The sequence below is a fragment of the Neurospora tetraspora genome, assembly GCF_033439725.1.
Source record: "Neurospora tetraspora strain CBS 560.94 chromosome Unknown B0H65scaffold_1, whole genome shotgun sequence".
Classification (NCBI taxonomy): domain Eukaryota; kingdom Fungi; phylum Ascomycota; class Sordariomycetes; order Sordariales; family Sordariaceae; genus Neurospora; species Neurospora tetraspora.
The window spans coordinates 6,212,640-6,240,001 of NW_026944383.1; the positions used below are offsets into that span (position 1 = coordinate 6,212,640).

The 27,362-nt window shown below is 53.7% G+C and overlaps 12 protein-coding genes across 12 annotated transcripts; 6 read left to right on the forward strand and 6 right to left on the reverse strand.

Annotated features, from left to right (window-relative positions):
• Window positions 1-1,010: 1,010 nt before the first annotated feature.
• B0H65DRAFT_414685 (FMN-linked oxidoreductase) lies at window positions 1,011-2,479 on the reverse strand (the record flags this gene model as incomplete). Its single annotated transcript, XM_062823932.1, has 2 exons — window positions 1,011-2,227; window positions 2,290-2,479. The coding sequence occupies 2 exons, from the start codon at window positions 2,477-2,479 to the stop codon at window positions 1,011-1,013; spliced, it is 1,407 nt and encodes a 468-aa protein (XP_062687058.1).
• A 966-nt stretch (window positions 2,480-3,445) lies between these two features.
• Window positions 3,446-5,433, forward strand: B0H65DRAFT_452739 (inorganic pyrophosphatase). Its single transcript, XM_062826114.1, has 3 exons — window positions 3,446-4,204; window positions 4,314-4,777; window positions 4,840-5,433. Exons 1-3 carry the CDS (start codon window positions 3,578-3,580, stop codon window positions 5,063-5,065), a joined length of 1,317 nt encoding a protein of 438 aa, XP_062687059.1. The 5' UTR covers window positions 3,446-3,577; the 3' UTR covers window positions 5,066-5,433.
• A 512-nt stretch (window positions 5,434-5,945) lies between these two features.
• Window positions 5,946-6,413, reverse strand: B0H65DRAFT_544924 (putative ribosomal protein YmL44, mitochondrial; the record flags this gene model as incomplete). Its single annotated transcript, XM_062829335.1, has 2 exons — window positions 5,946-6,061; window positions 6,233-6,413. The coding sequence occupies 2 exons, from the start codon at window positions 6,411-6,413 to the stop codon at window positions 5,946-5,948; spliced, it is 297 nt and encodes a 98-aa protein (XP_062687060.1).
• Window positions 6,414-7,095: 682 nt separating this feature from the next.
• Window positions 7,096-8,888, forward strand: B0H65DRAFT_452742 (Sec20-domain-containing protein). The gene is made up of 2 exons (XM_062826115.1): window positions 7,096-7,533; window positions 7,626-8,888. Exons 1-2 carry the CDS (start codon window positions 7,184-7,186, stop codon window positions 8,803-8,805), a joined length of 1,530 nt encoding a protein of 509 aa, XP_062687061.1. The 5' UTR covers window positions 7,096-7,183; the 3' UTR covers window positions 8,806-8,888.
• Window position 8,889: 1 nt separating this feature from the next.
• On the reverse strand, window positions 8,890-11,040 carry B0H65DRAFT_485884 (protein phosphatase methylesterase). Its single transcript, XM_062827687.1, has 3 exons — window positions 10,364-11,040; window positions 9,356-10,305; window positions 8,890-9,261 (listed from the first exon to the last, which is right to left on the reverse strand). The coding sequence occupies exons 1-3, from the start codon at window positions 10,636-10,638 to the stop codon at window positions 9,095-9,097; spliced, it is 1,392 nt and encodes a 463-aa protein (XP_062687062.1). The 5' UTR covers window positions 10,639-11,040; the 3' UTR covers window positions 8,890-9,094.
• A 300-nt stretch (window positions 11,041-11,340) lies between these two features.
• On the reverse strand, window positions 11,341-13,638 carry B0H65DRAFT_516834 (uncharacterized protein; the record flags this gene model as incomplete). Its single annotated transcript, XM_062828671.1, has 5 exons — window positions 11,341-12,044; window positions 12,107-12,509; window positions 12,569-12,804; window positions 12,858-13,015; window positions 13,085-13,638. 5 exons carry the CDS (start codon window positions 13,636-13,638, stop codon window positions 11,620-11,622), a joined length of 1,776 nt encoding a protein of 591 aa, XP_062687063.1. The 3' UTR covers window positions 11,341-11,619.
• Window positions 13,639-14,001: 363 nt separating this feature from the next.
• Window positions 14,002-14,889, forward strand: B0H65DRAFT_438901 (uncharacterized protein; the record flags this gene model as incomplete). The annotated part of the gene is made up of 3 exons (XM_062825390.1): window positions 14,002-14,076; window positions 14,406-14,573; window positions 14,803-14,889. The coding sequence occupies 3 exons, from the start codon at window positions 14,002-14,004 to the stop codon at window positions 14,887-14,889; spliced, it is 330 nt and encodes a 109-aa protein (XP_062687064.1).
• Window positions 14,890-15,113: 224 nt separating this feature from the next.
• Window positions 15,114-16,769, forward strand: B0H65DRAFT_564558 (uncharacterized protein; the record flags this gene model as incomplete). Its single annotated transcript, XM_062830258.1, has 2 exons — window positions 15,114-15,584; window positions 15,639-16,769. 2 exons carry the CDS (start codon window positions 15,114-15,116, stop codon window positions 16,287-16,289), a joined length of 1,122 nt encoding a protein of 373 aa, XP_062687065.1. The 3' UTR covers window positions 16,290-16,769.
• Window positions 16,770-19,238: 2,469 nt separating this feature from the next.
• Window positions 19,239-20,779, forward strand: B0H65DRAFT_55342 (uncharacterized protein). The gene is made up of 4 exons (XM_062829959.1): window positions 19,239-19,393; window positions 19,649-19,919; window positions 19,980-20,270; window positions 20,347-20,779. Exons 2-4 carry the CDS (start codon window positions 19,724-19,726, stop codon window positions 20,502-20,504), a joined length of 645 nt encoding a protein of 214 aa, XP_062687066.1. The 5' UTR covers window positions 19,239-19,393; window positions 19,649-19,723; the 3' UTR covers window positions 20,505-20,779.
• Window positions 20,780-22,090: 1,311 nt separating this feature from the next.
• B0H65DRAFT_452761 (protein serine/threonine phosphatase 2C) lies at window positions 22,091-24,368 on the reverse strand. The gene has a single exon (XM_062826116.1). It carries the CDS (start codon window positions 23,901-23,903, stop codon window positions 22,527-22,529), a length of 1,377 nt encoding a protein of 458 aa, XP_062687067.1. The 5' UTR covers window positions 23,904-24,368; the 3' UTR covers window positions 22,091-22,526.
• Window positions 24,369-24,690: 322 nt separating this feature from the next.
• On the forward strand, window positions 24,691-26,270 carry B0H65DRAFT_452764 (alpha-helical ferredoxin). Its single transcript, XM_062826117.1, has 3 exons — window positions 24,691-25,247; window positions 25,325-25,476; window positions 25,556-26,270. The coding sequence occupies exons 1-3, from the start codon at window positions 24,872-24,874 to the stop codon at window positions 25,880-25,882; spliced, it is 855 nt and encodes a 284-aa protein (XP_062687068.1). The 5' UTR covers window positions 24,691-24,871; the 3' UTR covers window positions 25,883-26,270.
• Window positions 26,271-26,452: 182 nt separating this feature from the next.
• On the reverse strand, window positions 26,453-27,326 carry B0H65DRAFT_417269 (uncharacterized protein; the record flags this gene model as incomplete). Its single annotated transcript, XM_062824081.1, has 3 exons — window positions 26,453-26,568; window positions 26,649-27,091; window positions 27,217-27,326. The coding sequence occupies 3 exons, from the start codon at window positions 27,324-27,326 to the stop codon at window positions 26,453-26,455; spliced, it is 669 nt and encodes a 222-aa protein (XP_062687069.1).
• Between the last annotated feature and the right edge of the window lie 36 nt (window positions 27,327-27,362).

Here is a 27,362-nt window from a genome sequence, read left to right on the forward strand (position 1 = left end):
GGGGGAAAACAACAATCACGGTTCTTTATTTTGCATACACATATACCCCCCTCCGCTCTCATACACTGCATGTTTATGGTTCTGCATTCGGCGGTCTTCTGCCCTGTCGTTCCAACGAGTTTGTATATTCACTGGGATCGTTTGATTGGGGGTTTGGGTTTTACGCATTAAGGATGAATTCGGCGTTTTGCATTCATGATATACCACGAAACTAAATGGATGGTTGGGGGTTGGTTCGGTGGCGGGATGGTAATACGGGGAAGGCTTATACACAATTATCATTATATACCACTTTCCTATGAGAACATACAAAACGGATGGATGGGAAACTGGGAAGACGGATGAGAGCAAAAAGAAGATACCCGAGATGGGATGGGATGGCAGGCAACGCGAAGCAACAAGTCAAGCAATAGCAGCATCCTTTTATGATTTATGCCTTTACGCTGCATAAGTAACAAGAATTGAACTTGACGAGACGGAACGGAATGGATTGTTATGATGGGGGCATGGGAATGGCAACGGGGATAGATGGATGGAATAACAAGAGATTTTAAATACCAATGCTAGTTTTGTTTAGCGCATGCACACCTCCTACTCGGAGGAAATGTCACTTTAAGGTTGGCACATCTATTGTTGCCGCCTAGTTGACCAATTAATTGCTTCAAAAGTCCCAAGAAGAACGAAAGATGTGGCGTGTCACCAGGAAGGCATAGCAGTAGACGTAGTAGTAAACCAGGAGTTGCCTCCGCTTTTTCTTTCAAATGAACTATCCAGACTTTATCATTACATCGCCCAATAGACATGTACGTTGCAAGATGCTTCTCTCGGATATCATGCCGTTGAGAAGGTGACCAAACTCCAAAAACAACCCAAGAATTTATTAAGATTCGCCCTTTATAAACGCCCAACTGTGAACCAGATTTTGTGTAACCGCGCTATGTATGTATGCTTGAACCGTAAACAAGACTGAGTAAAAGAAGTGAAGAGACGGGTGAAGAAAGAGAAACAACCTATGAAGCAGCGACGGCAGCGGCGACTGGCTGCGAGGACTGCTGTTCAACGGCGGATGCAACAGCATTAGCGGCGGCTTCGACGGCCTCGGAAACGTTGATTCTCGTCGAGGGAGGGGGCTGCTGCTTCTCGGCTTCCTCGTCACCATCCTCCCTCTTCCTCTTCAGATTCTCCTGCTGGGCAACATCATTCGTCAGGTCGTTCTTGTTCTTCTTCTTCTCGTCTCCTGCCGTCTCCACCTTGGACTTATCATTACCGCTGCTGGTGCTGCTTCCATCGACAGTAACAAGCTTCATGAGCTCATCCGTCCTCCTCGCCATCTCCACGAGTTCCTCGTCGCCCGTCAACCCCAACACCTCCACGATCTTCCCGTAGCTCTTGCAAGGCGTCAGCTCCCTGTACTTGGGGCTCTTGCCGGGCACCATCTGCGTCAACATGAACTTGGTGTTGTGGAACTTGTTCTCGACCTCCATCGCGAAACGGACGTACTTGGCCACGGCCTCCTCCCACGTCGCCAGCCCGCCGTCCGCCTTGGCGCGGAAGCACGAGCCGTTCTTCTCGGCGCAGGTCGCGATCATGGCGCCGTCGGTGCCGTACTCGGCCATCAGCTCGAGCGCGTGGTCCCGCCCTTCGACGTCGCCGTTCACCACGCACGCCACCCCATACTGGTGGCACACGTCGGCGATCATGCGCAGCTGGCCGCGGATGGCGCGCTCGCGCGGGCGCATGGGCGTGGTACGGCAGTGGATCGTCAGGCCGGTGATGCCCGTGGCGCAGAGCCGGCGGACGAGCGCTTCGGTTTCGGCGGGGGTCTCGAGCAGGCGGATCTTGACGCTGATGCCGATGTCGAAGGCCGGCTTGATCTCGGCGACGAGGGCTTCGAGGATGGAAACGAGCTTGTCGGGTGTACGGAGCAAAGCGGCGCCCATGCCGGCGTGCGTGCTGAAGGGCTTGGGGCAGCCGGCGTTGACGTCGATTCCTGATACATCGGCGGCGACTAGCTTGGCGCACTCGACGGCTCTGGTTGGGTCGGAGGTGCCGATCTGGAAAATGTGTTGGCCGGCTTCACGGACGGGGTCGATACGGTAGATGACGGACTCGTCGAAGAGTTCCTTCTTGACGTTGTTGGTGGGGACGCGAGTCCATTCGACGCAGCCGGTTCGGGAGTTGATACGGCGGGTGGTTCCGATCATGGCACGGTCGATGGTCTCGGGGCCTGTTGAGAAACAAGGGTGTTAGTCAAAGTCGAAGGCTGTAGTCGTAGTTTGTTGGACGCACCCCATACGAGATCAGCACCGTAATGAAGAGCCAGCAAGCGTGAGGGAAGTTCTCCAGAGCGAACCATGGGAGCCAAAACGATCTTGCCACGATAGTCGACGCCCCGCGACGGGATGGGCACCCTCTTCTGCGTGAGGCCGGCGGCAGCAGCAGCCAGGGCCGGGGCCGTCTCTTCGGTAACGGATGTCATGATGGTTCGGACGAGGCGCAATGGAGAAAATGGCATATCATCTGTTGGCGTCTCTGCCCGGACAGAGGAGGAAATGGAGGGGAGAAAAGGGCGCGGTGCCGGGGGCGACGTGAGGTGTTGAAATCGGAATTTCTAAAAGATGGAATTTCTGGATAGCGTTAATTCGATCTGCGATCGGCGGGCGCCGAGGCGGGCTGGCCACCGATTGTTGCGCTCGGGGTGGGGCCGAGGGAAGCCGGAAACTCGGCATTAACCCTAACCCCCCAACACAGCTTATGAGCACCCTTGAGGTTTGTGAATGCCGTTATCAGATGAACGGAAGGACTGAGCATCAGATCGTTTTCACCCTATGACTCTGGCGTTTCAGGAAAACCTGTACATGCCGAAAATCGACTACTCCTGATCATGAATTATGTTCCTGAGGTAGAACCATGATGATGCTCGTCCTGATCAATATTCTAGAAGGATGGATTCAGGCTATCACTTCAAGGACAACTTTGTTCTTGTAGTCAGCTAGCAACACAGCGGAGCATTACTTACAATGTCACCAGTGATGGACGGCGAACATAGTCCCCAGAGGTGGTGCTCTTCGGTTGAAAGGGGGCCTTGTTGTTATTCAAGCCACATGAGGCTGAGTTCAGTTGAACAGTCCATCTTCAAGTCCCCAAAATGTCTGTCCCCCACGAGACTCGATCGTCAACTCGTTTGAGGTTGATGACAGCGCATCGATTCATTTGTCTCAAAGAGTTCCCAACTGCAACGAAGCGTCCGGGGTTGAGTCCCCTCTGCAGTGACAGCGGTGAAGGTACAAGATACAGTGGACAGCACACGCTGGAGCCAAGCTCCGCTCTTCGGAAACGTTACCTTAGTAGGAAGTGGCCCCAGCTCACTCAGCCCGAGCCTCAGGGCCCTGGAAGCATTGATTCACGAGGGGCTGTTTGTCGAGTCTTGAGTGGTTGAAAAAGAAGCCGCGGCCAAATGGAACCGAGTGAGCGACCAGACTTTATCACAGGAACAGGGCATCCGAATACCTACAGCACCCCTCCCGACGCTTTTTTCAAACCATCTCACCTGCCGTGACTCTACGCTAGCCGTTAAATGCAGTCTCAGAGCCTTATCAGGTTGCGGTTGCTGCCAAAGACGCGGTGCCGGCCATTGCACTTCCCGTCCCAGAGCAACTTAAGCACCAGACAGCACAGCACGCTTCCGCTCCCGCACCCGCGCCCGGGCCCGTCGTCGCAGCCACACATCTTCCACGGCCACGGCCACCTCCCGTCCATCCAAAACATGCCGCCACAATTCGGCCGTTCCGGCCAATCGGAGGCCCGCACGCTGGCGTCACTTAGCGGGCCCCAGTCCAATTCCACCCACACCCGGACCCAGACCCCTCCCCCTCCATCTGGCAATGGATCGGGGGGAGCTGCCCAATCTCCGAATACAAAACCGCTGTCCACCCTGGCGAGACCAAACATCACCACCGCCATTTCCTCCGCCAGAACACAACAGATTGCCCGGCATCTCTCGTCGAGCTCAGTCGCAACTATGGCTTCCCAGTACAGCATCCGCAAGGTCGGCGCTCCCTACACCTTGGAGCACCGCGTCTACGTCGAGAAGGATGGCGTCCCCGTCTCGCCCTTCCACGATATCCCGCTCTACGCCAACGCCGAGCAGACCATCCTCAACATGGTCGTTGAGATCCCCCGCTGGACCAACGCCAAGCAGGAGGTATGGAGTTGAAGAGGGTATCCCGCGAAGCCACAAACGAGGCTGATGGCGGGGTATTTACCTCGCCCCCTTTTCACGCGCACGCAGCCTGCTAATAACTCTCCCATAGATCTCCAAGGAGGAGCTCCTGAACCCCATCAAGCAGGACACCAAGAAGGGCAAGCTCCGTTTCGTCCGCAACTGCTTCCCCCACAAGGGCTACCTCTGGAACTACGGTGCCTTCCCCCAGACCTGGGAGGACCCCAACTCCATCCACCCCGAGACCAAGGCCAAGGGTGACAACGACCCGCTCGACGTCTGCGAGATTGGTGAGCTCGTCGGCTACACCGGCCAGGTCAAGCAGGTCAAGGTCCTCGGTGTCATGGCCCTTCTCGACGAGGAGGAGACCGACTGGAAGGTCATTGTCATCGACGTCAACGACCCTCTTGCCTCCAAGCTCAACGACGTTGAGGATGTTGAGCGTCACCTCCCCGGTCTTATCCGTGCCACCAACGAGTGGTTCCGCATCTACAAGATCCCTGACGGCAAGCCCGAGAACCAGTTCGCCTTCACTGGCGAGTGCAAGAACAAGGAGTGAGTTTCACCGCTTTGTCACCACAACTGCACATGCATGAAAGGCTAACAAATAACAACAGCTACGCCATGGACGTCGTCCGTGAGTGCAACGAAGCCTGGGAGCGTCTCATCACCGGCAAGACTGCCCCCGGCGGTGTCTCTACCACCAACGTCACTGTCCAGCACTCCAACAGCCGTGTTGCCCCTGAGCAGCTTCCTCCTCTCCCCGCCAACGAGGAGCTCCCCCCTGCTCCCATCGATAGCTCCATCGACAAGTGGTTCTTCATCAGCGGTGCTTCCGCTTAGAGAGCTCATTTGTTGAGATAGAATAAAGACATCTTTTTTTGGCGCCTCGTTGTCTTGATTAATTCGTGAACCGCCCTCCATGGGTTAACTGTTATCCTCATATCTTTGTTTTGCGTAGAGTTGGACCCTGTTTCGATAACATGTGTCTGGAATTTGGTGGTTGTAGGGTTCGTACTGTCAGAAATGGGTCTTCTCTGAGGCTGTAGTCCGGGCCATAGGATAGGAACTTGTGGAGGAGATGTTGACATTCTCGCTCCATGAGTTTTGCAGATTCTATGTAAAAGGGCGGTGGGTGAATAGACCATCGAAGAGCAAAACACGATCCGCAATAAGAGGCAGCCTTTTACCGTCACCATGTCAACACCGGTATACCGAGATGTATGTGAATAAATCCATGGCAGAGGTGCTATCTACGCATGTCTATAACAACAGGTAACCAAACTGCCTTGCCGACTGAATATCGCCGGCCCCGTAACGCCTCCCAATGCTTTTTGTGTACACTTGTAGCCTCTTCCCCAGTACAAATACAGCTTTATATCTTTTTGTTGTTTTGGCTGGTAAGGTGATCTTACAGATCTCTCGGAGAGGCCGTCAGGTATCCGGCCCGAGGCTCACTGGTCGTTCCCCAGGTACTTGAAGCGCTTCCAGGTATCCAGCACTTCCGTTTCTCCCCCCTGCAATAGTCGTCTGGGTACCACAGGACCAAAGCCAAACACTCTGGGTATCAAGACAAGAGGAACCCTCCTCACTCTCCCTGTCGCTTTTCCCCTTTTCCGAGACAAGTCTCCTTCGTTTCTTCCCGCAAAGTTCGATTGGCGGCTCAACCCGACAAGCCGTTCTCGAAATCGTTGGGTTTCGAAGAGAACTAGATGAAAGTCGTTTAACCGTCGTTCAAATCGGCCTGCTTCTGGAGAATACGAGAGTGGCGATCGACCTCCTCGACAATGCTCTTGATGCCCAGGTTCTCAACGTCGAGGTTCATTTCCTTGCCGTCCTCTGTTTAAAATACGTTGTTAGACTACGGCTTTATTTATTAGAGGTAACAACCTAAATGCCTTCCAGTCGCGGAATGATGAAGATTGCGAGACCACTGCAACGGCGGTCCAATGGGTGGGTGGGTGTATGTGACAGAGAAACAAGAGACAAGAAGAGACATGGAAAACGTACTGAACTTGACATAGAGCAGAGGAGTCTCGGTGGAATTCCGCGGCAGAAGCTGGGTGGTGATGTTCATGCCATTGGAGCGGGCGTTGGGAGGGAGGAAGGAGAGGAAGAGCCGAGCGGCCTTGGCCTTGGCCGAGAAAGGGTTGAAGCGCGTTGATACGTCGGTGATGAAGCGGGTGAGCATGTTGGGCGAGTCGCTGTCGGTGGTGGTGAGGTGGTGTTGGGCTTGGGTTCGGAAAGGGTAGGAAGAAGCACGAGGCCCTGACTGCGACTTTGCGACGGACTTGCACCGGACGGGGACGGAGACGCGGGAGACGGGAGACGGAACGGGGTCTGTGGAGGATCGGACGGGGGAGCTTGTGTCGCGATTTGGACTTCGGTTCGGTCTTCGTGCCTGGCGCCGGCCGGCAGTGTGGGGGATGCGATCAAAAATTACTGGAGGTACGTACCAATTGCGCCGGGGGCCGGGAGGGGTGTTCTGGAAAACGGAAAAGGCGGGACGGTGCGCGCAACGTGTGAGCGACAGGCTGTGATTGGTTGATAGTTGGGATTAAACGGCGGCGTGAAGCTTTATTTCATCTTCACATCCAGTTTACCTATGGATACTATACATATTAGAATCAGAATTAAAGAAAAACAAATTTCCATCTTCTTGTATCGTGTGTATATATCACTCGTGTATGAGTCTTTTTTATTCTTTCCTTGAGCGCAACAGCAGTGTACTTCAACCCCAAAGTCCCCGTTTAGATCAGCTAATTCTCCGTTTCCGCATTCCGCATGTGATCCGTTTCAAAGAACTTCCGAATGACGTTGCAACAGCCCCCGAGAGCTCCAATTGAACAATCGCTACAGTGCTCTCCTTTCAGGCCAAGTTTCCACTTACATCCACCATTTTCAACGCCTACCTAGTCAACACCCTACAGATACAACACCGACGCAATACGATAATCACTAATGTCATCATTCGAAACGCTCCAAGAGCGGCTCACGGCCCTCCAGGAGACGACCGGCCAGCTAAAGGAGCTCATCGAGCGTCTCGCCACACTCAAATTCGAGCCCGGTTCCGTTCCTCTCAGCAACAGCATCAGCAGTCTCGCCAACACTGGCGCCGATGGAAACACCAACAATGAGGCCGCCGATTTGAGTGCCGAAATCAGCCAGGTCTTGCGCGAGGAGGAGGAGGATCTGGAGTTGCTGCAGGAGGAGATCATCGACTTGCGCTCCGGCCGCCCAGGGAGTGAGGCAGAACACAAGAAGACGAGGTTAAAGGAGGGCGCGCAGCGCTTGGCTGTTGAGCTGAAGAGGTAAGTTTTCTCTTTTTCCAAGATACCAACCTCGCTCTCTTTTTCGAAGAGATGAACGAAAGACCACTAACATAAATACCCCCTCTCAAAAGCTGCCGAACCTCGTTCCGCAAAGCCCAACTCGCCGCGCGCCGCAACCTCGAAACCGCCCAGCGCCTCGAGCGCCAACTCCTCCTAGCCTCCTACGTCGCCGTCGCCGCCAACCTCGCCGCCGCATCATCATACCGCGGCGAATCCGGCACCTCAACACCCGTGTCGTCCGCTGCCGCCGCCGGCGGTGCTCCTCAACCAACCTCAACCACCCCACCCCCTCTTCCAACCTCTTCCGCCGCCGCCGCTTCTTCCGATCCATCCCAACCTCCTCTCGACCCCCGCCAAGCCCTCTTCGGCAACCGCCGCCGCAAGCAGCACCAAACCACTTTACCCCCTTCCCACGACTCCGAAGTCGTCTCCGCCTCCTCCACCGTCACCGACGCCCTGCGGCGCACGCACGCCCTGATCGCCTCGGAAGTAGCCAAGTCGGCCTTCGCATCCCAAACCCTCGCGGAAAGCACCGCTGCTTTAAAGGAACTGCAGCGCAGCTACGAGGGGATCGATTCCCTCTTGTCACGCTCGCGGGACTTGGTGAGCACGCTGCTGCAGAGCCAGAAGAGCGATACGTGGTATTTGCGGACGAGCCTGTACATGCTGCTGTGCACGCTGGGGTGGTTGGTGTTTAGACGGTGGTTGTATGGACCGCTTTGGTGGGTTTTGTGGTTGCCGTTGAAAATGGTTTGGAAGGGCGGGAGGGTTGCTTATGATGTTTCGACGACGCACCATGGTCATGGTGGGGTGGAGACTGGAGCAGGAGGGGGGGCGAGGATGGAGGTTTTGGTTGGGGATGAGAATGGGAAGGGAGGAAGGAGTGTGGTGGGGATGGCGGAGGAGGGGGCTGTTCCTACGGTTCAGGTTGAAGTTGGCGGCGGTGGTGGCGGTGGGAAAGCGAAGAAGAGGGATAATGATAATGATGTGGACCCGGAATCGATGGTGGAAAAGGTTGGGAGGATCATTGAGGAGAACTTGCCGCCTTTGGAGGATGAGAAGGATGATGCCCAGAAGGTCGTGGTCGAAGATCCAGAGCTGGAGCAAGGCTGGATTGGTCAGGAGAGAATCTTTACTGGGGAGCAGGGAGAGAAGGGAGAAGAGGAGGAGGAGGAAGTGGTACAAAGGAATCCCAAGAAGCGGATGTGGGAAGAACCCGTGGTGAACAACCCGATTAGGGATGAGCTTTGAGGCTTGATAGTTTGCAGGAGTTTAGCAGATGAAGTCTCGGTCAGAAGCCGCTTATCACTTAAAGAGCTTGAAGCTGAAGATGATGCCCATTTGCTTTCATTAGTGTATGTTTGGGATTGGTACATGACTAAACGTCGGGCAAGTCGACATTGTGAATCCACCAACACGATCTATATACCCTCTGTGCCTCTTAAATCGTCTAGTGTCATCGTGATTCGATGCGTGATGATTAACACCTAGCCAGGTGGATTAAACACCATTTCCCGTTCCGTAACCGTTAGAGGCTTAATTACACTCTCTTCCCCTGAGCTAACAAATCCGATACCTTGGCTGGGAGTACCAGTTGACTCCTATCATTGCGCCGATGAAAGTCCACAAGTGCAATCGCCGTCTTTTCCGGCAGGTCCTCGTGAATGAAGTGTCCTGCTTCGGGAAATACTTGCAAAGCGTATTTACCTGAACACAAAATTCCGAGTTAGTCAGTCATAACGAACTCAAAGAAAGCAGCCCCGTGTTGAATACTCCCAGAAACAGACAGAACAGAACATACCTTGCATCTGCCCAATAGTCAACTCAGTATCCAACCGATCCGTTCCCGCAAGCAACAACATCTTGCCCCCCCTCGCCTCCAAAAACTTCTTGCTCAGCCCCACAAACCAATCCTCCCAGAACGGCTGCGTAGCCGCCAAGTCCGTCTTCCACCGCCACGGCTTCGCCGTCCCCTCCGTCCCCGCCACGCCCCTCGGCTGATGCAATTGCTGCCTTTGCAGCTCCTCCACGGGCGCCAACAAGCCCGGTACGCTCGTCCTGGCTGACGTTGAATTCCGGATTGTTCGCGATCGCACGTGCCACTCGATGCCGTCCTTCAAAGTGGCGAACCCTTGGGGACGCGTGGAGAGGTAGGTTTGCATACTTTGTAAAGCGTCCATGGCGGAGCCTTCGACTACGTCTAGCACGGCGTAGCCGAGAAGGGAGGGGCCGAGACGGTAGGATTTGGCGAGCTCGGTGACGACGGCGCCGCCGAGAGAGTGGCCTACGAGAATGATGGGTGGCAGGTCGGGCCAGTGCATGGCGGCGCGGGTGAGTTGGATGACAGTGAAGAGGTCGGTGGCGAGGGTGGAGAGGCTCAGGTCTAGTGGTGGTGGTGCTTGTTCTGTGGTTTCTCCTCCTTCTCCTGGAGCTGAGGAAGGGGTGGTGATGGTTGTTGAGCCATGGCCGCGCGCGTCGAGGGAGAGGATGCCGGCGTTGGGTAGACGTTTGCGGATCTCGGAGCTGAGGACGGCGAAGGAGAGGCCGGAGGAACCGGCACCGTGGTGGGTGACGAAGAGGGGACCTTTGCCGACTGGGGAGGTGAGGTAGGCGTGGTGGGTTATTATTACTGGCTTGTTGCTGCTGTTGCTGCTGCCACTGCCACCGTCGGATCCAGCTTCCTCCTTGAGGAAGAGTTCTCGTTCAAAGTAAGTTGTCCAGGGGATAGGGTCCATGGACCGACTGGCGAATCTGATAGTGATGTTAGCGTTAGATACCTATTGATTGATGAATATGAGACCCGATTTACCCCTGTGGTCGCGCAAATAGAGCCCTCCCCGGAGAAGGGATCACAGTTCCTGTCGATGAAACAGAGGACGCTGATGAGGAGTCGTCGTCGAAGGGAAATCCGCCTGGACTGGGCCCCGCCATTTCTTTGTCTTCGTCCGCCTCGTTGAACTCCGGCATCGTCGTTGCGGTCGGTATCTCTGCTGGTGGCTGCCCCAACGCCTGACTGCCGAGCCTCGCTTTTGCCCACTTCTTTTGAAGCTCACTCATGGCGTGAGCTGTAGAGGCTTCCGTCATAGGATGTTTGGATAGATTGCCTTCATCCACACCCTGCTTTGCCTTTTGAAGATACGGTAGTGTGCTGCTGATGACTTCGAAGCCAAATGTCTGTGCTTGATCTGTCGTCTCCTCTGTTAGGTTGCTGAGGAGTGTCGTTCAAATTGTCGACAGTCGATATCGAAAGTCGTAAGCAACCAGGATGATTTGTCGTCGAATGTTCGCCGTAAAGATTCCTTAAATGGGAAAGTCACCTGTTGATGAGTGTAAAAGACAAGATGTGCCTAACACTCGCGCAAGGAGAAAAACAATGTGTATCTTGACGAATTATGATTTGACCACAAGTTGAAGGTGGCCTTTTTGATGTTGGGGGTTTGGGCCCGGTGATGTTGCTGGAGCGTGGAGCCCAGATGGAGGGTGAGGTCATTAGCGGTTGTTGAGATAATGTTTGCACTGTCTTGTACTTGTGGGACATGGCGATGGGGCTTGAAGTTTCACCGCTCGAATGGTAAGTGCAGGTACACAGTGTGTCGTAGACCGTGCACACTGCTCGCAACACCCCTGATTGCACCTGACCCATCACTACTACACTTGAACACTGAGATGGATGGCCACTATATTCATATTTATCAAGACACATGTATAGAATAGGCGCATGGGTGAAATAAGTTTACAACACGTTATCATGCGGCATCGAAAGTTGTTACAAATCAAAGGGTTGCACGCTGTCTTCACGGTTAGTAAGCGCCCGCTATAAGAGCCACAACGGTTGGTCTCTTAGTTTACACCAACATCGGTTACTTTGTCCATTTCACCCCTTTTTACACCTTGTTGGCAAGAGCTTTGAGTTAGCTGCCGCCCTTGAAAAAGTGACGTGCGTGAATGATATGTTTTTTGCACGGTCTGCCTCTGCTCCTTTGTTGCTAAACTGTGCCGTGCCTTTTGGTCCTTCCCTATGCCCAACCCGTTCGCACGTCCCTGTCCGATGCTTCCTTCACCCATTTACAACTTTGAGTCCGGATTGTCAAGATACCACGTCGTATCTCCCTTCTCCTTTGTTGAGAACCCATTCCCAAGGTAGTAGAACCGGTTTCTCTTCGGCCCGTCGTAGACATAATCCCAGTCCTCGCCCCGGAAGTTCTCCAGCATGTGGAAGAAGTGGATGCGGCTTCCCGGATGCAGCGCCGTGACCGGTCCGCTCTCCTGCCCATTTTTGAACCATGACCGGCCCTCTGCGCCCCACGTTGTACGAGGCATGAAAGCCGCGATATGCTCGAAGTAGTCGTCGATCGCATCCTGGGAAGGACAGATGGCCTTGATGCACTCCGTCTGGCATTTCTTGATGATTCGGGTGATGTACTTTGCGATGTGCTCGGTTAGGGTGAAGACACTGCCGTGGCCGATGGGGGCGTTAGGTCCTAGGAAGACTGGCACATTACAAGTCAGCATAATCTGTTTGATGCTAAAGAGGTGGACGAGCCTGGCTTACCAAAGTAGTTGGGCATGTCAGCAATGGCGCAAGACATATAAGACTTGGGAACCTCGTCTCTGAACTTCTTCTGCAGGTTTCCGTTGCGTCCGACGATGGGAAACCGCGGGCAGAAAGATGTGTTGAAGCCGGTGGCGCAAATGATTGCGTCGACCTTGATCACTTCGCCAGATTCCAGTTGAATACCCTCGGGAACAAAGCGTCTGATCCCGCCTCTTCGAACCTCGACATTCTCCTTGGTGAGTGCCTTCAGGTAGTCTTGACCAGGGGTTAATCGCCTCGTCCCTAGTGGAAAGTCGGGAATCATTGCTTCGCAAAGCTCCTTGTTCCCTCCAAGCATCATGGTCATGTATTGCTTTGTCATTTGCTGAGCAATGGCTTGTACCGGGCTTCCTGTCACAACCTAACGGTAATTGTTTTAGCAACAGCCCCACGGTTACTGAAAAGCCGGGAGTGTCTTACCATTGGGAAAGCGTTGTTGACTTCCTTCTCAACAGCCTTTACAAAACGGCGATAGAACTCGGGGTCGGACTTGAACCTCTCTATCGTCTCCTGGGAGAAGTTCTCTTGGTCATCGATCCCGATCTCGCCGAGTATCTGCAAGAGTTCCTTGGACTGGCCTATCATCTTCCAAGCCATTATCCGTGGCGGAGTGACCCAAGTGGGCGTTCTGAAGAGATGGTACAACTTCTCTGCCTCTGATAAAACGTTAGCCTAGCTTGTTCGGCAAAGTAACAGAGGAAATGCTTACTCTTCTGCAGTTCCGGCACAACCTGGATTCCCGTCGAACCATTGCCGATGACAGCCACTACTTTCCCTGCAGCGTCAAAGTCCTCTGGCCAGTTGGCGGTATGTACTAGGTCTCCATCGAAAGCCATAAGGTCCTCAACATCGGGCCATTTCCAGTTGCTGTAGAGCAGAACCGTCAGCTATTTGACACCGTAATACATGTCATGGGTATTTGGGAGTGTCACTCACTTCAAGATACCTGTTCCATCCAACAGAAAGTCGGCATAGTCATTGATCGACTCGCCTGTCGTCAAATCCTGTACCATCAGGTCCCAGCGTGCTTTCTCTTCGTCCCATTGCGCAAATTCCACACGGTGCGAGGTCTTGATCGAGTCCCGCATATGCTCCTCGTCGCATACTTGGCGAAGATAACCACCAATCTCGTCAGCTGAGGCATGGAAGTTGGTCCAGTCATGCTTTGGCTTCCACGAGAACTGGTAGTTGTGACTTGGGATATCACATCGGCAGCCAGGATATCGGTTCTCGAACCAGGTCCCGCCCACATCTTGGTTCTTTTCGTAGATGACGAAGTCGTAGTCCGTAAGATTTAAGCGGAGGGTACGGATCATGTTCAGCCCGCTTGCACCGGCACCGATGCCGACGATCCGGAGATGCTTGATCGTGCCAAGAGGCTCTTCTCGAACCGTATAACTCTCTTCGAGGGAGCCATTCTGCGAAAGGGCTGGGGTTGGCAGATCGTGGGTGCGGATGGGCAATTCAGGCCCAGATGTGTTGATGACCATCTTGAAGAGTGAAGAAGTGGATGTGCCTGATGTGGTCCTGCAATATCAGGAGATCTCGAATAATAAGAGACAAGGAGATAAGTAGCACATAAATGAGGCCGAGAGCAAGCCGGGTATTTGTAGGAAGGAGTGAAGACGTCCACCCTCGGAGAATTAGGTGAATCAAGGCGTCGGTAAATATGCTTGATCTAGCATGGATCGGATTGCAACCTTTAGCAAACAATAGTGGCGACTTTAAAGGGAGCCACGAGTGCCGATACGAAACCTCGAGGTTGGGTGTTGAAGGAGGCTGCGACCCGGTTTCGAAACCCCAAAGCGCTTTTAATGTCCACTGACAAGCCGCGAGAAGTTTGGATGGCAACAATGGAGGCGCCTGCTGGGAAGCTGATGAAGCCCGTCCTGGCTTTCATTGTCCCTTGTCTTTCTGATATTGAATCAGTAGGTGGGTGCCAACTCTCGGTCCTGTTTGTCCTGATACGCGGGCAGTTGGCTGGTTTACGGAGCTCCACGGGCGGGCAACATGGTTCGGCCGTCAAGCCGCAAAAGCCATCCCGTCCGTGGCATCCCTCCTCATTGAGCCAGCATCCCAAGCCGGGTGCCATGGATCAAGCAACGCACATATGCCATCGGAACCATTGCACACAGAAGGGCCACACAGTGAAGTTGGATGGGTAGAGAACGGCAAACGGAGCTCGAGAGTTGACCGAGGCCTCGGCAGTCCAATGGAAGAGCGGTTTACAAAGTGTGAAAAGCAATGTATCATGTAGGTCCATGTCCAGGCCTTTGATCCTTCTAGCCAAGTGCTGATGGCGGCGGAGGTTATGGAGAGCGAGGACTGGAGTGTGCTCATATGTCGTATTTGGTCCAACCACAGCGGCGGGTTCTCGTCGATTCAACAACGTCGCCGGGGCGCGCCGAATGGGGATCGTCGCCTGGTAAAATCCCCGAAACTCGAACCTGTTGACAGTGACAGCAGCATCTCACCATCTCGATTGTCGCAAGCGATGTTTTTCCGTGCAGGCGAACGATGTCAGGAGAGCACCCGAGGGGTTGCATGAGAGATGATGAATGGTCAATGGTCAGTGGTCAGTCCTCGAGGTTGAACGCCAACGGCGAACCCATCATGTCGGACAGGGCACATACCACTCCACTTTCCCCGTAAAGTGCCTGTTAGGGTCCCCTGAAACATGGTGGGGCAACCGATCCCAGCTGTCCACGGCCCGATCTACAGTTCCCATACCCAACCCTTGATCACAACCCTAAAAGACGACGACAAGATAAACATGGATTGTTTAGCATCGGTAACCTCAACCGGCTCCCTCACATTAAGACTAACGTTCTAGACTTACAGCGAGAAAACCTCGGTCTCAATAGCGGCCTAGTTCCATTTTACTTTTACGAGGGAAGAAGCAAAGCGCAAAAAAAGCGGGGGTTTAAGAGGCACGGTATACGGTCAACCCAACGCAAGTGGAAACATGGCGCCTGGATTTTCTTTCGGTTTTGCGGGAGACGACATCGAGGACGACGGGCAACCAACCTCTCAGGTCAACAGCGTAGCCCCTCCGACACCGTCAGCGGCGACAAGTGCCAGTGCTTTTCCCGTCCAGGGAAAGCCTCTGCTGCCACCAACCCACCATGATATCGATCACATGCTATCGAGGTTGCCCTCCAAGATCGCCTACAGCCTACTAGATGTCGAGCTAGAAGAGGGCAAGACCATTCAGATCCCGCGTCGAGAGTTGTGGGATGTTCGGGTGCAGCTCATGGCTGAGGATGATGGCTCAAATATCTCCGAGACGGAGCCCGGCCTGGGGGAGCACGATGTCAAGACGGGTATCTACGAGGGTGGCTTCAAGAGCTGGGAAAGCAGCGTCGACTTGGTCAAGGTGCTCGCCTCCGAAAACGCTCCCACGATACTCAATCGCGATCCTTGTGTGCTGATGGAGGTACGCGTCCCTTCTTTCTTGGCTATTTTCTTGATGCTTTGTTGTTGCTGACAGATTGCTTTTCAGCTGGGCTGCGGCACTGCCCTGCCGTCCCTCGCGCTCTTTCAGTGGGCAATGAACGAGAGAAAGTCTGGAGAGAAGCAGCCGCTTACGCTTGTACTGGCTGATTATAACCCATCAGTTCTCTATCTCGTCACTCTGCCCAACTTTCTCCTCGCTTGGGCGCTCTTTCAGCGAGAAAGCACTCCTGTCCTTGCGGATGCCTTTTCGCTGGAGGACGAAGTCGAACTGCTCCCCGAAGTGGTCGAAGCCTTCAAGGAGTTCCTTACCTCCAACCAAATCACGCTTTCTTTCCTATCGGGTGGATGGTCCCCAGAGTTTATCGACCTTCTTTACAGCTCTGGTATTCCCTCAAACCCCACAGGAAGTGTCCAGACACTGGTCATCGGCGCAGAGACCATTTACTCGCCATTTGCCCTCGAGAGCTTTGCGGCCACGCTGCTTTTGATCCTGGAGCGAGAGCGCAAGGAGCGTCCAAGTGGCCATGCTTCCTCTATTGTGGGCGCAAAGAAGATGTACTTTGGCGTCGGAGGATCGTTGGACGACTTTGTCGACCGGATGAGAGGACTTGGTGCTTTGGTCGAGCCTTTGCGCGAGGAGGCTGAGGGTGTCCGGCGTGGAGTTGTGCGGTGTTTCCTCTCCTGAGGGTTGGTTTAGGATAAAGCCATCTGGTTAAAGATTCCCGTCACACATCGTCCCCGCAGAGACAAAAACCCATCGACGCGTTGTTTTGATTGGGCTTCAACAGTTATGCATGTCCCAACGATCAACTGACTCCTTCCTGCAGCACGACGCTGGGTTTCATCCAAGTTCCACGAGTTCGGATGTACGGTCTCCTAGCTTTGTTTCGGACCACCTACGTACCTGTCAAACATGCGGCGACATGGACAACCCCGTCTGTAGGCAGTGCGACGCTGTTTACTTTGACTCTGCCTCGATTCCTGAAACAAATTTATGCCCACGAGACTTGGCCTGGCTGTTTACGACATCTAGGCGGACAAGATGGAAGTAAGGCAAATGGCAACCAGATGTGCCAGACTGCTGCATGAGTGGGTGTAACGTCGGTAATCATTGCATAAACGACGTCCAATGGTCTGTCATTATCTTATTCGACATTGCTGCACCCAGATGATCGGAGCTTATGAGGCTGACTGTGGTCAAGTTCCGTTATCCGCTTCGACGACACAGTTGGTCCTGATATCACAATGGAATCGTTTCCCACCAAGTTCCCACCTTCCCTACAGCCCGTTTACACCCGTTGACAGCAGTGATCTATGACCGAAAAAATAAAGTCGCCACGATGGCATACAAAAAGTGTAATACCATTTGCTGGTCAGGCTCGTCATGCTCGCAGTCCAGTCTGTCCATTCCCCTTCATGGATATCGCCTCCTGAAGCCTTTGGACCCGAAAATCTGCGAATGTTATGCGGCGGATGCATCATTTACAAGATGTGGCAGTGTTGCCAAGACTATTTAATATTCGGCCCAACGATTGGAACAATTTGATTCTCTCATTATCAGTGCAGACGCCCATCGAGCTCTGACCAAACACCAATCTTGGTGGAACCAGAGAGCTGAACACCCGGGCTGCCGGATATATGAGTGGTCAATTCACAAGACAAGCAAGCTCAAGTGGCACAAGAAGCCATCCATTGTTCGCCCAATCATGGGCTTCGACTTTCTGATGGCGGTTGTCTGCGACCTTTTGCACAGTTTCTTCCTTAGCCAGACAGCACGGTATGACTTTGCGCGCCTCGCCCCTTGAAGTTGAGGATCACCTGAGATAGGATCCCGATGAAGTGGTAAGTGTTGCTGATTGCCCAGATCTTTGCGTAATAACGTTTGCATCAAGCGAGTGTCGATCCTGGTTGTTGGTTGTGATGTGACTTGTGTGAACCGAGAGACACACACGTTTCGCCTAAATACAGTCCGATACTGGTTTTTTTGTTAGCTCGAGACCTCTGGTTAACTTGTCCAGGCGTCTCAACAACAAGTTGATGTGTTTTCTTCGATAATAGGGGTTTAAAATTAGCATGAATATGTCAAATCAGATACTGATAATCTGTTTTTGACTATGATTTATGCATTTTAAAAGTACCATTGCGGCGTCCAGGATGGGTTGGCATGTGTCTTACACGGGGTACAGAGCTAACAAACAAACCAGCATTGGACTGTATTTCACCAGCTTTTACTGGTCAGTGCGCTCATGAGGGGGACGGGATCTCACCTGCAGTGAGGGACCAAGGAAGAGGGCTGCTGAATATAACAATGTCGATATCTTCTAATACTCCATTCCTTCCAGTCCGTTCCGCCCATGGCTATATATACATATCCTCAGAGACTGGATGACTGGTAAGGTAAAAAGGGGTGGAAGGGTAGACGTCGGCCCAAGCAGACTGCAGGCCAAGCATTGTCCGAAATGCTGCAGAGTCAGAACTCAGAACCGTGCATCTCCAGTTCTTGGCGGCAGTTCTTGGTACGGGAAATGCAATCCAGCCAATGGAAACCCCTGGTTTCGCGAAATGAGAACCCCACACATGCACGTTGGCACAACGCAGAAACAGCGATGCTGCATGATCGCACCCAGCATTGATGGTTGACGGAACTGACGGGACGACGAAGGCAAACATGATGCGGATGCCACGGCTTCATTGTTCGATCTCGAAGAATCATACACAATCCAAAACCTCACGAAACATTCTTACCATGTCGTTGCTGGTTTTGCGACCAAAAGAAATACACGAGACCGGTCGCTGTTTTCATGTCAGCACAAGGTGGCAGTGGTGTTGAATGGTGTTGCACTTTTGCGATCCAACAAGCATACAACCGTTGGCGGGGCAAAGGGACCCTCAACATCACGAGGAGCCTTGGAGCATCGTGAACAAAGTGCGCCACGCCGAGGTTTGAACTGTAACATGTCTCTGCCTTTTGACCTCATCGCATTCCTGACTTGGGAGGAGGAGGAGGCGTGATGATGTGCCTGGCGGGAGATCTACGGGTTGATGGGATTTACAGTATGGGATCTTTGTGCTCCCAGGACACTGCGTCATTGCTTGCATCCACATGCAACTGAATGATATCTCGACAAGCGCGACTCATACGGCAACAACTCTTCAACAGCCATCTCCGAGCAAATGTTGATCAGAAGACGCGGAGATGGAGACGAAACTAAGAGCCATTTCACCGGATTGGGCAAGCGAGGCCCTGCAATGAATTCAGCAGTTCATGGAAAGCGACCCCAGGGAGTTGGCGAGTTGCAGAAGTGAGAACTGAGAAGGGGTGCCTGGAGCGTCCCATCGAGACCCCTGCTAAGACCATTTGATTTTTGCCTGAATGCTTCTGATTGGTGCGCGCGGCGCGCATTTGTCAAGAGTTGCTTCAGCGGCTTCCCCAGCTTCACGACGTTTTGGGATTTGGCGAGCGACTGGAGGCGGTTGCTTCGAGGGTGCCTGCCACTTTGGACTGGATTGTGCCATTCTTTTTAATTGACCTGCCTTCCCCCCTGCCCGTTGCTGGACTTGTCACTTCCAGTGTTCTGCCTCGTTCCCTTCTTTCCAGACTTTTCGAAGCGTCAACCTACACCGTCCCTCTCGTCTCCTGACCTGACCCTTTCAAACCAGTACAATCGCTACTTATATCGTCCACCTAATTTAATTCCTCTCCTTTCCACACTCACTACCGCTTCATCCATAATCGAAAGCTCTTCACCACACTCACAACACTCAGAGTATTCTAGTAATCTCCATCGGGTACGTACGCGAACATCCCCATACTCAACCCCCAGACTAGTGGCCCGGTCGCCGATCCACACAATCCACCGTCCACCGCTCCACCGATTTCCGCGCGTCCACGGCTGCTCCCAGGATGTCTGTGGTCCCCAGGTGAAGGGCGAAAGGCGGAGGAGACCCGGAACGAGATGTGATCCGCTTGGGAGGCTGGGGGCCGCTGTCACAAGTTTATATCATGAGCACCCCGACTGACCGCGTCTTTTTCTTCCACTTCAGTTGCTCGTCATTTCTCTCCCGTCAACAGTCTCATACTACTCGATTCGGCCGTAATCCCTCGTCAACATTGTCAAAATGAAGTTCTCTCTCGCTGCCGTTAGCGCCTTCGTGGCTTATGCTCTCGCTAAGCCCGCCCTCACCAACACTGATTTCAACATCCAGGAGGGCGTCGATTATACCCTTGAGTGGAAGAATGCCACTGGTCCCGTCACCCTCACCTTGATGACTGGCCCTGATGCGGACCATATGACTCCCTTCAAGACTATTGCTTGTAAGTTTTGAACCTCATAACATCTCTCGAAGGGGGCGCGATGTGCTGACAAAGTAAAAGCCGGTGTTACTGGTGACTCGTACACCTGGACTCCTGAGGATGTTCCTTCCGGCACTTATGCCTTCAAGATTGCCGATGGTGACTCTAAGGCGGACGAAAACTACAGTGTCCGCTTTCCCTACGTTGGCAGTGCCGAGGCCACCAGCAGCGCTGCTAGCACCCTGAGCACCGTCACCAAGACCAGCACCTCTACGGTCTCTACCATGGTCTCCTCCACTGTTGAGTCGAGCACCATTGAGTCCAGCTCCGCTGCCTCCAGCACTGATGCTAGCAGCACTGCCACCTCTGCCGGTAAGTTACATGTCGTGATACGATCATCCTCACTATATAACTTATAACATATACTCATGCAAACAATCATTATTAGCTTCTTCCGCTGCTGCCACCACCACCAGCACCCGTGCCGCTACTTCTACCGGTTCTGCCCCTACCAGCATGCCCCCCAACACCAACAATGCTGAGCGTTTCGCTTCTCCTCTAGCGCTCATCCTCGGAACCGTCGCCGCCCTCGTCTTCTTTAACTAAGAAGCTTACGATTATGTAATCGAAGAAAGCCACAACACTTTGCGATGTGGTTCTCGTACATAATTTCTTCTTTCTTGACGGAGCAACATGTTCATAATTGAGCTTCGACGCCTCAGCACGCTCCAAACGACTGAATAGTCTCCGAAGTCCGCTTTTGAATTTGGGGATAATCCTGTTCTTGGAGTTGGCTTGGTGTTTTACTGTGGGAAAATTTGGGCTCTTTGTGATGGCTTAATGAAAGGATGGATACGAACGGGAGGAGAGCTATTGCGGCAAAAGTGTGGCTATGGACTATAATACCCCCGATGATGGATAATGAAGCTGCTTAATGTGCATAATTTCTACTATCAGGCTTATCACTGATGAGTCTCACTCTTGTGGATGAATTTCCATCGATGGGCTCTGGGTAACTATCCCAGCGTGTGAGCAATTTGAACCACAAGTTTCTCCAAACACAGCCGTTGATCTCCCTTTGGTGTTATTGTTGGTTTTGTGGCCTCACCATGTGCCCAGTTACATTCACATTCCCCAGCTGATCAACTTACGTACATGTTTCATCCACAAACAACCCACATACCCCAGATTTCTCCAGGTTTCCCAGATTCGTTTTCTTTGATCGTTTACCCAAAAATGCAGGGAGACGATGGAGGGACCTGTCCCCACACGACCAGTGCCGGCATGAAAGACGTCACAGAGACGGGGTTTGTTTGGATGTTTGACATTTTAGCTTGGTGGTACCAAGCACCAGGACAATGGGTTAGGATCTGGGGTCGCAAATGGCAGTCAGGCAACACAGGGCAAACATGGATGGATGGACATGGTACCAAAACTCTCAACGGCCAGACGGATAGCTGCATGCGTACGTACCGCAGACGGTAGTGCCAAGTACCCGTGTTGCCGTGATCCGTGATCTGTAATCTGTTCAATCTCGGCCCTACCGATTCATGGAAAGGGCAGAGAAGTCAGAGAGGGCAGAGAAAGGGGTAGGTAGGTGAGTTACTTAGCAAACATTGGTTGCCTCATTCCTCTGTTGCTACGATTTTGCGGTGCCGTCGGTGTCATGCAGCAAGCTCCGAGTCCTGTGATTTTTTAAGTCCTGCGGGTTGCCCTGTTATGGTCCACGGCATGTGGCTTTGGGCCCGTGGTCTTTTGACCGTTGAGGTGATCTTCCTTCTGCCGAGGTTGGAGTTCGGGATGATGAGTCTAGAATCCGGATACAATCCAGGTTATGATGAACACGGTACGAACGGTACACTCCGACGGTGATGATCTTTTTTTGCGTTTTCCATGGAAGGGAGGAAGGGAGGAGGAAGCCGAAGGAAAGGGGGGAGGTGACCGGATTTTTTTTTCGGCAGGGCAGCGAGCGGTTGAAACAACCGTCAAAGGCTTAGGGCGAACAAGAGAGGGGGCATCAACGGGATATTCAATTTCAGCCTTGTGGGGATGACACGGGATTGGGACGGCTGCTGCCTTGGGGATGGGTTCGATCGGGTAAGTTTTGAGGGTGATGATGATGAGGCGGGTGATAAAGGTTCGGCGGAATGATGAGGCACTTGGTACGCGTAGGTTGAGCGCGGAATATGAACTTTGGTAAGAGGTGTCGAGACGCCGTTAATATCAGATCATATCAAGTCAATTTAACCTCTTCCTATTTCAATTCTCCATATCTGGTAATACCCAAATGCTTTCGTCGCTCCGATGCCAACTCTTTTTTCGCTTCTGTGTTTTGATACCAAACATTCTGTCTAAGACAAAGACAAAGAACCGTCGATGGAAACAACATATGAACGCCGCTGGTAATGCTCCCTAAAGGTATGTTTGCGTGGTTGAGGATATGATATGCAGAAAATCGTGTAATATGCAATATGTAAGATCCCTAAAGTGGTGGTTTCGGTTTCAGAATACAATGCGCTCTCCATCCTCGACGATGCCGCCAGTAAAAAGATATTTGTTTAACCCCTTCTATGTCGCTTTGCGCAAAGAATTCTTATGGTGTCCTGTATTCCCTAAACTTCCTCCATTCTAGAGGCGTGGCTTCGGCGCCGCCATGTCCGCCGGTTCCTCAGAAACAAGTACCACGACCACACAGATATCGTCCTCCTTGCCGCCGTGCCACGCGTCCTGGGGGTAGTACTTCTTGACCTCCTTGGCGAACGGGCCGTCCAACTTCGCATTCATGCTCGCCGACTTGGCAGCACTGACAATATGCGTGGCAATGAAGCTCTGCAGCGTGAAAATGGGCTTGTCGTCGCTGTCGAGCTTGGTGAAGGGAGTCAGGTCCTCGGCGACCTGGACCCCAGCGTCGGTGCCCTTCCATGCGCCGAGCTTCTGCATTGTGCTGCTCACCAGACGGAGAATGTCCTGGTTGAACAGATTGTCCCAAAGACCATCACTTCCAAAGATGACAACGTCTCCATGCTTCAGCTTGTGGCGGGTCACATCGGCGTCGCGGGGCTGATCGATAAGCAGTCCCCCGCCAAAGGTCGCAGCGCGGAGCAACATGCTAGGCGGGACCACGCTGAGCTGAAAGGGAGTGTTGAATGCGTGTGTCTGGGGTTCGCTGGCGGTGTGCACGCCGTTGAGCCTGAGTATTACGAAGCCACTGTCGCCAAGGTTCGCAACCTCCATCGTGCCGCTCTCATCCAACAGGCCAACTACAGCCGTACTGCCACCCGCCTTGATAGTCGGGTCATGACAAACGGCCTCGTATCCCTTTTGCATCAGCGAGCGTGCCGTCAACGGCGCATTGCCACTGTTGTTCCCATCACCACCAGCAGGCGCCTGTGGCCCATTGGCCGCCGCTGCCGCAATCTTGGTCGGCTGCTTGTCGTTCTCGTATGCGGCAGCCGCCATATAGTCGCAGAAGGCATGCGAAAAGTCGGCCGGGTCGACACCGCTGTCCATCCAGCCGCCCACACCATCGGCTACGCCCAGCGCAACCTCGCCGGGCTTGTTCCCTACACGGCTAACGAAGAAGGCATCCTGGCCGGACTCTGGGCGCGCCGACTTCGCCTTCTTGCCGGGCTTGGATACGCGGTGGTAGGGGTTGAAGTGGAAGACGTGGGTGGACGGGTTGAAGGGGCGGCCCTTGCCGACGTACGAGGCGGCGATGTTGTAGACGAACTTGGTACCGGATCCGGAGGCAGGCTGCTCGGCGGCCGTCGAGTATGGAGCTTTCGTCATGAGCTGGTGGGCAATCCGTCGTCCCACTCTCGGAGGTAATGTGCTCAGATATCGCATGCCGTCGACGGCGGGTCGGTTATGGTTATTATGGCTGAGGAGGAGGTACGACGCGCTGCTGGAGGTAGGGCTGATGGTCAGGGTCGAGGACCTCGCCAGCCGCAGGCGGGCTGTATGACATGGGGCCGACAGCGTGCGGAGAGCGCTAACGGACGCCATTGCTTCAATTGCCCAGGTTGCGGAGGGGGTTGGGGGTGGTGGAAACTCTTTCAATCGGCCAGGGGGAACAGGCAATGGAGAGTCGTGATTGGTATGCCCCTGGTGGTTGTCAAGGAACGAGATGGTTGATCAATGGTAGATACGCCGTAGGCTTGGTTGCGAAGCCCCTGTGGGCCCGCTGTGTCGAGAGAGAGGTTAGAGAAAGGAGAGGTGTCTGTAAACCATGATAGTGGTCGTGCGGGCAATCAACAAACAACAATCGCCGGCAAAAAGCAAGCGGGAAGACTGACGACGGGAACGCACGTCAGAGATCCGATGTGCGAAGTGGACCTGGCCACCTGCAGATGGACATTACGGGTTGCGAATGCTGTACAAGAGGGTTGGGGTTAGCAGTGTAGGAAAATGGACATGTTAGCGCGCTAGCGCTGTTTAACGACTGCCAAGGTGAACGCGGCTAACATTCACAGCACCGAACGCTCTGACACATGTGAACAGGTACGTAATGCGACAGCCTCACAACGAACTTCAGGGATGTTGTGTAATGGTTGATACCAAGCATCAGTGGTTCTGGAAAATCAGATAATCAGCGACAATCAGGGATGGAATTTGCTGTTCACGGTTAGACGCTGTCCAGATAGCAAGGCTAGTGGGCATTCCCCACGGTCGGAAGTCGGGACGCTGAAGAATAAGTGGGCGCTGATTGGCTGTTGTATACCGAGGTGTTCCGGGAACACAAGGCGGTTGAAAGAAAGTCATGACGGCCCGGGGGGTCAGCCAAACCCGCCCGGAGACGCCCACTCACAGTAAAGGCATCTCCGTCCACTGCTACATCTCTCACTCGCTCCGCCTGTGAACCCGGTTCCGGTTGATATAAACGTAGTCTGGCATTCACCTCATCCGCCAAGCGGCTTCCCTTGCTTGCTTTTCCGCATTCTCGTCTAGTATCAGTATCGCACATCGCCATCAAAATGGCCGCTCTCCGCTCTTCGTCCGCCCGTATCTTCGCCGCTGCCTCCCGGCCGGCCTTCCGCCCCTTCGTCGCCGCCCGCGGCATGGCCAACCTCGCCGACGGTGCTACCCAGAGCCAGCAGGCCTCTTCGGAGGAGAGCCCCAAGCTCAGGACCTTCCAGATCTACCGCTGGAACCCCGACACCCCGACCGAGAAGCCGCGCTTGCAGAGCTACACCCTCGACCTCAACAAGACCGGTCCCATGGTCCTCGACGCCCTTGTCCGCATCAAGAATGAGCTCGACCCTACCCTTACCTTCCGCCGCTCGTGCCGTGAGGGTATCTGCGGTTCCTGCGCCATGAACATCAACGGCACCAACACCCTCGCCTGCTTGTGTATGTCTATGTCGCAGCATCCACAGAGATATATATCCCTCGGGACGGACGGAATGCTTACTTGCGTGAACATACAGGCCGCATTCCCACCGACACCAGCGCTGACATGAAGATCTACCCTCTTCCTCACACCTACGTCGTCAAGGATCTCGTCCCCGATCTTACCCTCTTCTACAAGCAGTACAAGTCCATCAAGCCCTACCTCCAGAGGGACACTCCCTCCCCTGATGTAAGTGGAGACGCTTTGAGAGAGCCTTAGGCTTAGGTGCGCGCGCAGACCCGATACTAACCTACGTCATCACGTATAGGGCAAGGAGTACCGTCAGTCCAAGGCCGACCGCAAGAAGCTTGATGGTCTCTACGAGTGCATTCTCTGCGCCTGCTGCTCTACCTCGTGCCCCTCCTACTGGTGGAACTCCGAGGAGTACCTCGGCCCCGCTATCCTCCTCCAGTCTTACCGCTGGCTCGCCGATTCCCGTGATGAGCGCCACGCCCAGCGCAAGGACGCCCTCAACAACTCCATGAGCTTGTACCGCTGCCACACCATTCTTAACTGCACCCGTACCTGCCCCAAGGGTCTCAACCCCGGTCTCGCCATTGCCAACATCAAGAAGGAGCTTGCCTTTTCCTCTTAAATGCGTCAACTACGACAATGCGATTTACTCTGTGCGGATTAGGAAAGAGAATAAGTCGAGGAGAGAAGAACCGCGCGGTTGTAGCGGGAAGCTTGCGCTTGACTAGCGAGAATGGCGGCGGATGGTCCGGGAAGATCCGGGCACGGTATATGTAACAAACCTGTACCCTGTCTCGTGCATGGCTGGAGTTTACTATTGTCTCAGTAACAGCAATACGAATTTGGTTTTATTGTCAAATATACCTTTTTCTATATCCTTTGGGGGGCTATCAGATAGCTAGAGCAAGCGAGATTGGAAGCACTGGCGGGAGGCCCTGTTTTGGATGAGGTGTATGTTGAATTAATCGGGCGTCAAAAATAGGGAATAAACAACTGCTTTTGCAACCAAAGCCAAAAACATCCCGTTTTGGTGCACCTTCTCTTTCGGATTCCCCCCTGGCGCTAACACTTGGAAAACATATCGGATAATAGGGATATATGAATGAGAACAGCACACACCGAATAACGGAAAATGGATCTTGATCTTCAGCAACGCGGCAACTTCCTACGACAATTACCGGCGCTTCCGGCCTCACTTCCAACTTTCGGGTGCCGTACCATCATCACTCCGCTTTGTATCCGCGATAGTGAAGATAGGCTCATACACAAGATCAACCGGCACAAAGTCCTGAGTGGTGGTGGCCTGGGCTGTTCGTCCCATCTTCTCATCAGCAACTACACATCTTTTTACACCAACAGGGACACTCAAGCAATTCAGGACCACTTACGATACTTCCACCTAACAACCCACCCACCCCCTTCCACCTTCGAACTCCTAAACGCCACCCACCCCCCCGGCCCCGCATAGCTCACAGTATTAGCCGGCTTCCCCTCGCTCGTCGGCGCGCCCTGGTTAAGCGTAAAGCTCGTCCACTCGCAGTCCACGGCATCGCCGTCACCACAGCCGATGGCCGCCGGGTCCTCAACGCTCGTCAGCTCCATCAGCCCCGTGCGGGCGTTGCCCACCAAAGCGATAGCTTTGGTCTTTGGGGTGTTAGGCGAGCCGGGGGAGCCTGGGGAAGAAATGCCGGCCCAGTTGTGCAGCTCGACGAGCCCGGTGTCTTTGTTAGGTACGGCGTAGAACTTGATGGGATTGTTGTCTTTGTCGGGGAAGACGCCGATGACGGAGCCGGAGGCGCTGAGGTAGTGGGTGTCTAGGTCGGGGCCGCCGCTGGGAGGGGGGAGGTGGGGTGTTAGCTTGAGGTGAGTGGACTGAGTTTGGGGTTGGTGGTTCATGAGAGGAAGGGAGCGAAGGTGAAGTGTGAGGTGTGAGGTGTGAGGTATAGTGTTACGTACCCGGAGATGCGAAGAGTGTAGACGGGAGAGGGAGGTGAGGGCTCTACGTATACTGGAGCCGCGAGGGTGGTGGAGGCGAGGTAGCTGAGGACGAGTGTCTGCCACTTCATTGTGATGGATTTGTTGGTAGTTGAGAGTCCTAATAG

Bases quoted from the DNA above. Each gene is read 5' to 3' on its own strand.
- B0H65DRAFT_452739 (XM_062826114.1), top strand. From the start codon at position 3,578: ATGCAGTCTCAGAGCCTTATCAGGTTGCGGTTGCTGCCAAAGACGCGG. The intron at 4,205-4,313 runs GTATGGAGTTGA...ACTCTCCCATAG, and splicing joins GGACCAACGCCAAGCAGGAG to ATCTCCAAGGAGGAGCTCCT. The intron at 4,778-4,839 runs GTGAGTTTCACC...AAATAACAACAG, and splicing joins GGCGAGTGCAAGAACAAGGA to CTACGCCATGGACGTCGTCC.
- B0H65DRAFT_452742 (XM_062826115.1), top strand. From the start codon at position 7,184: ATGTCATCATTCGAAACGCTCCAAGAGCGGCTCACGGCCCTCCAGGAG. The intron at 7,534-7,625 runs GTAAGTTTTCTC...CCCTCTCAAAAG, and splicing joins TTGGCTGTTGAGCTGAAGAG to CTGCCGAACCTCGTTCCGCA.
- B0H65DRAFT_485884 (XM_062827687.1), bottom strand. From the start codon at position 10,638: ATGACGGAAGCCTCTACAGCTCACGCCATGAGTGAGCTTCAAAAGAAG. The intron at 10,306-10,363 runs GTAAATCGGGTC...CATCACTATCAG, and splicing joins CTATTTGCGCGACCACAGGG to ATTCGCCAGTCGGTCCATGG. The intron at 9,262-9,355 runs GTATGTTCTGTT...TTTTGTGTTCAG, and splicing joins GACTATTGGGCAGATGCAAG to GTAAATACGCTTTGCAAGTA.
- B0H65DRAFT_55342 (XM_062829959.1), top strand. From the start codon at position 19,724: ATGAAGTTCTCTCTCGCTGCCGTTAGCGCCTTCGTGGCTTATGCTCTC. The intron at 19,920-19,979 runs GTAAGTTTTGAA...ACAAAGTAAAAG, and splicing joins TCCCTTCAAGACTATTGCTT to CCGGTGTTACTGGTGACTCG. The intron at 20,271-20,346 runs GTAAGTTACATG...AATCATTATTAG, and splicing joins CAGCACTGCCACCTCTGCCG to CTTCTTCCGCTGCTGCCACC.
- B0H65DRAFT_452761 (XM_062826116.1), bottom strand. From the start codon at position 23,903: ATGGCGTCCGTTAGCGCTCTCCGCACGCTGTCGGCCCCATGTCATACA.
- B0H65DRAFT_452764 (XM_062826117.1), top strand. From the start codon at position 24,872: ATGGCCGCTCTCCGCTCTTCGTCCGCCCGTATCTTCGCCGCTGCCTCC. The intron at 25,248-25,324 runs GTATGTCTATGT...GTGAACATACAG, and splicing joins CAACACCCTCGCCTGCTTGT to GCCGCATTCCCACCGACACC. The intron at 25,477-25,555 runs GTAAGTGGAGAC...CATCACGTATAG, and splicing joins GGGACACTCCCTCCCCTGAT to GGCAAGGAGTACCGTCAGTC.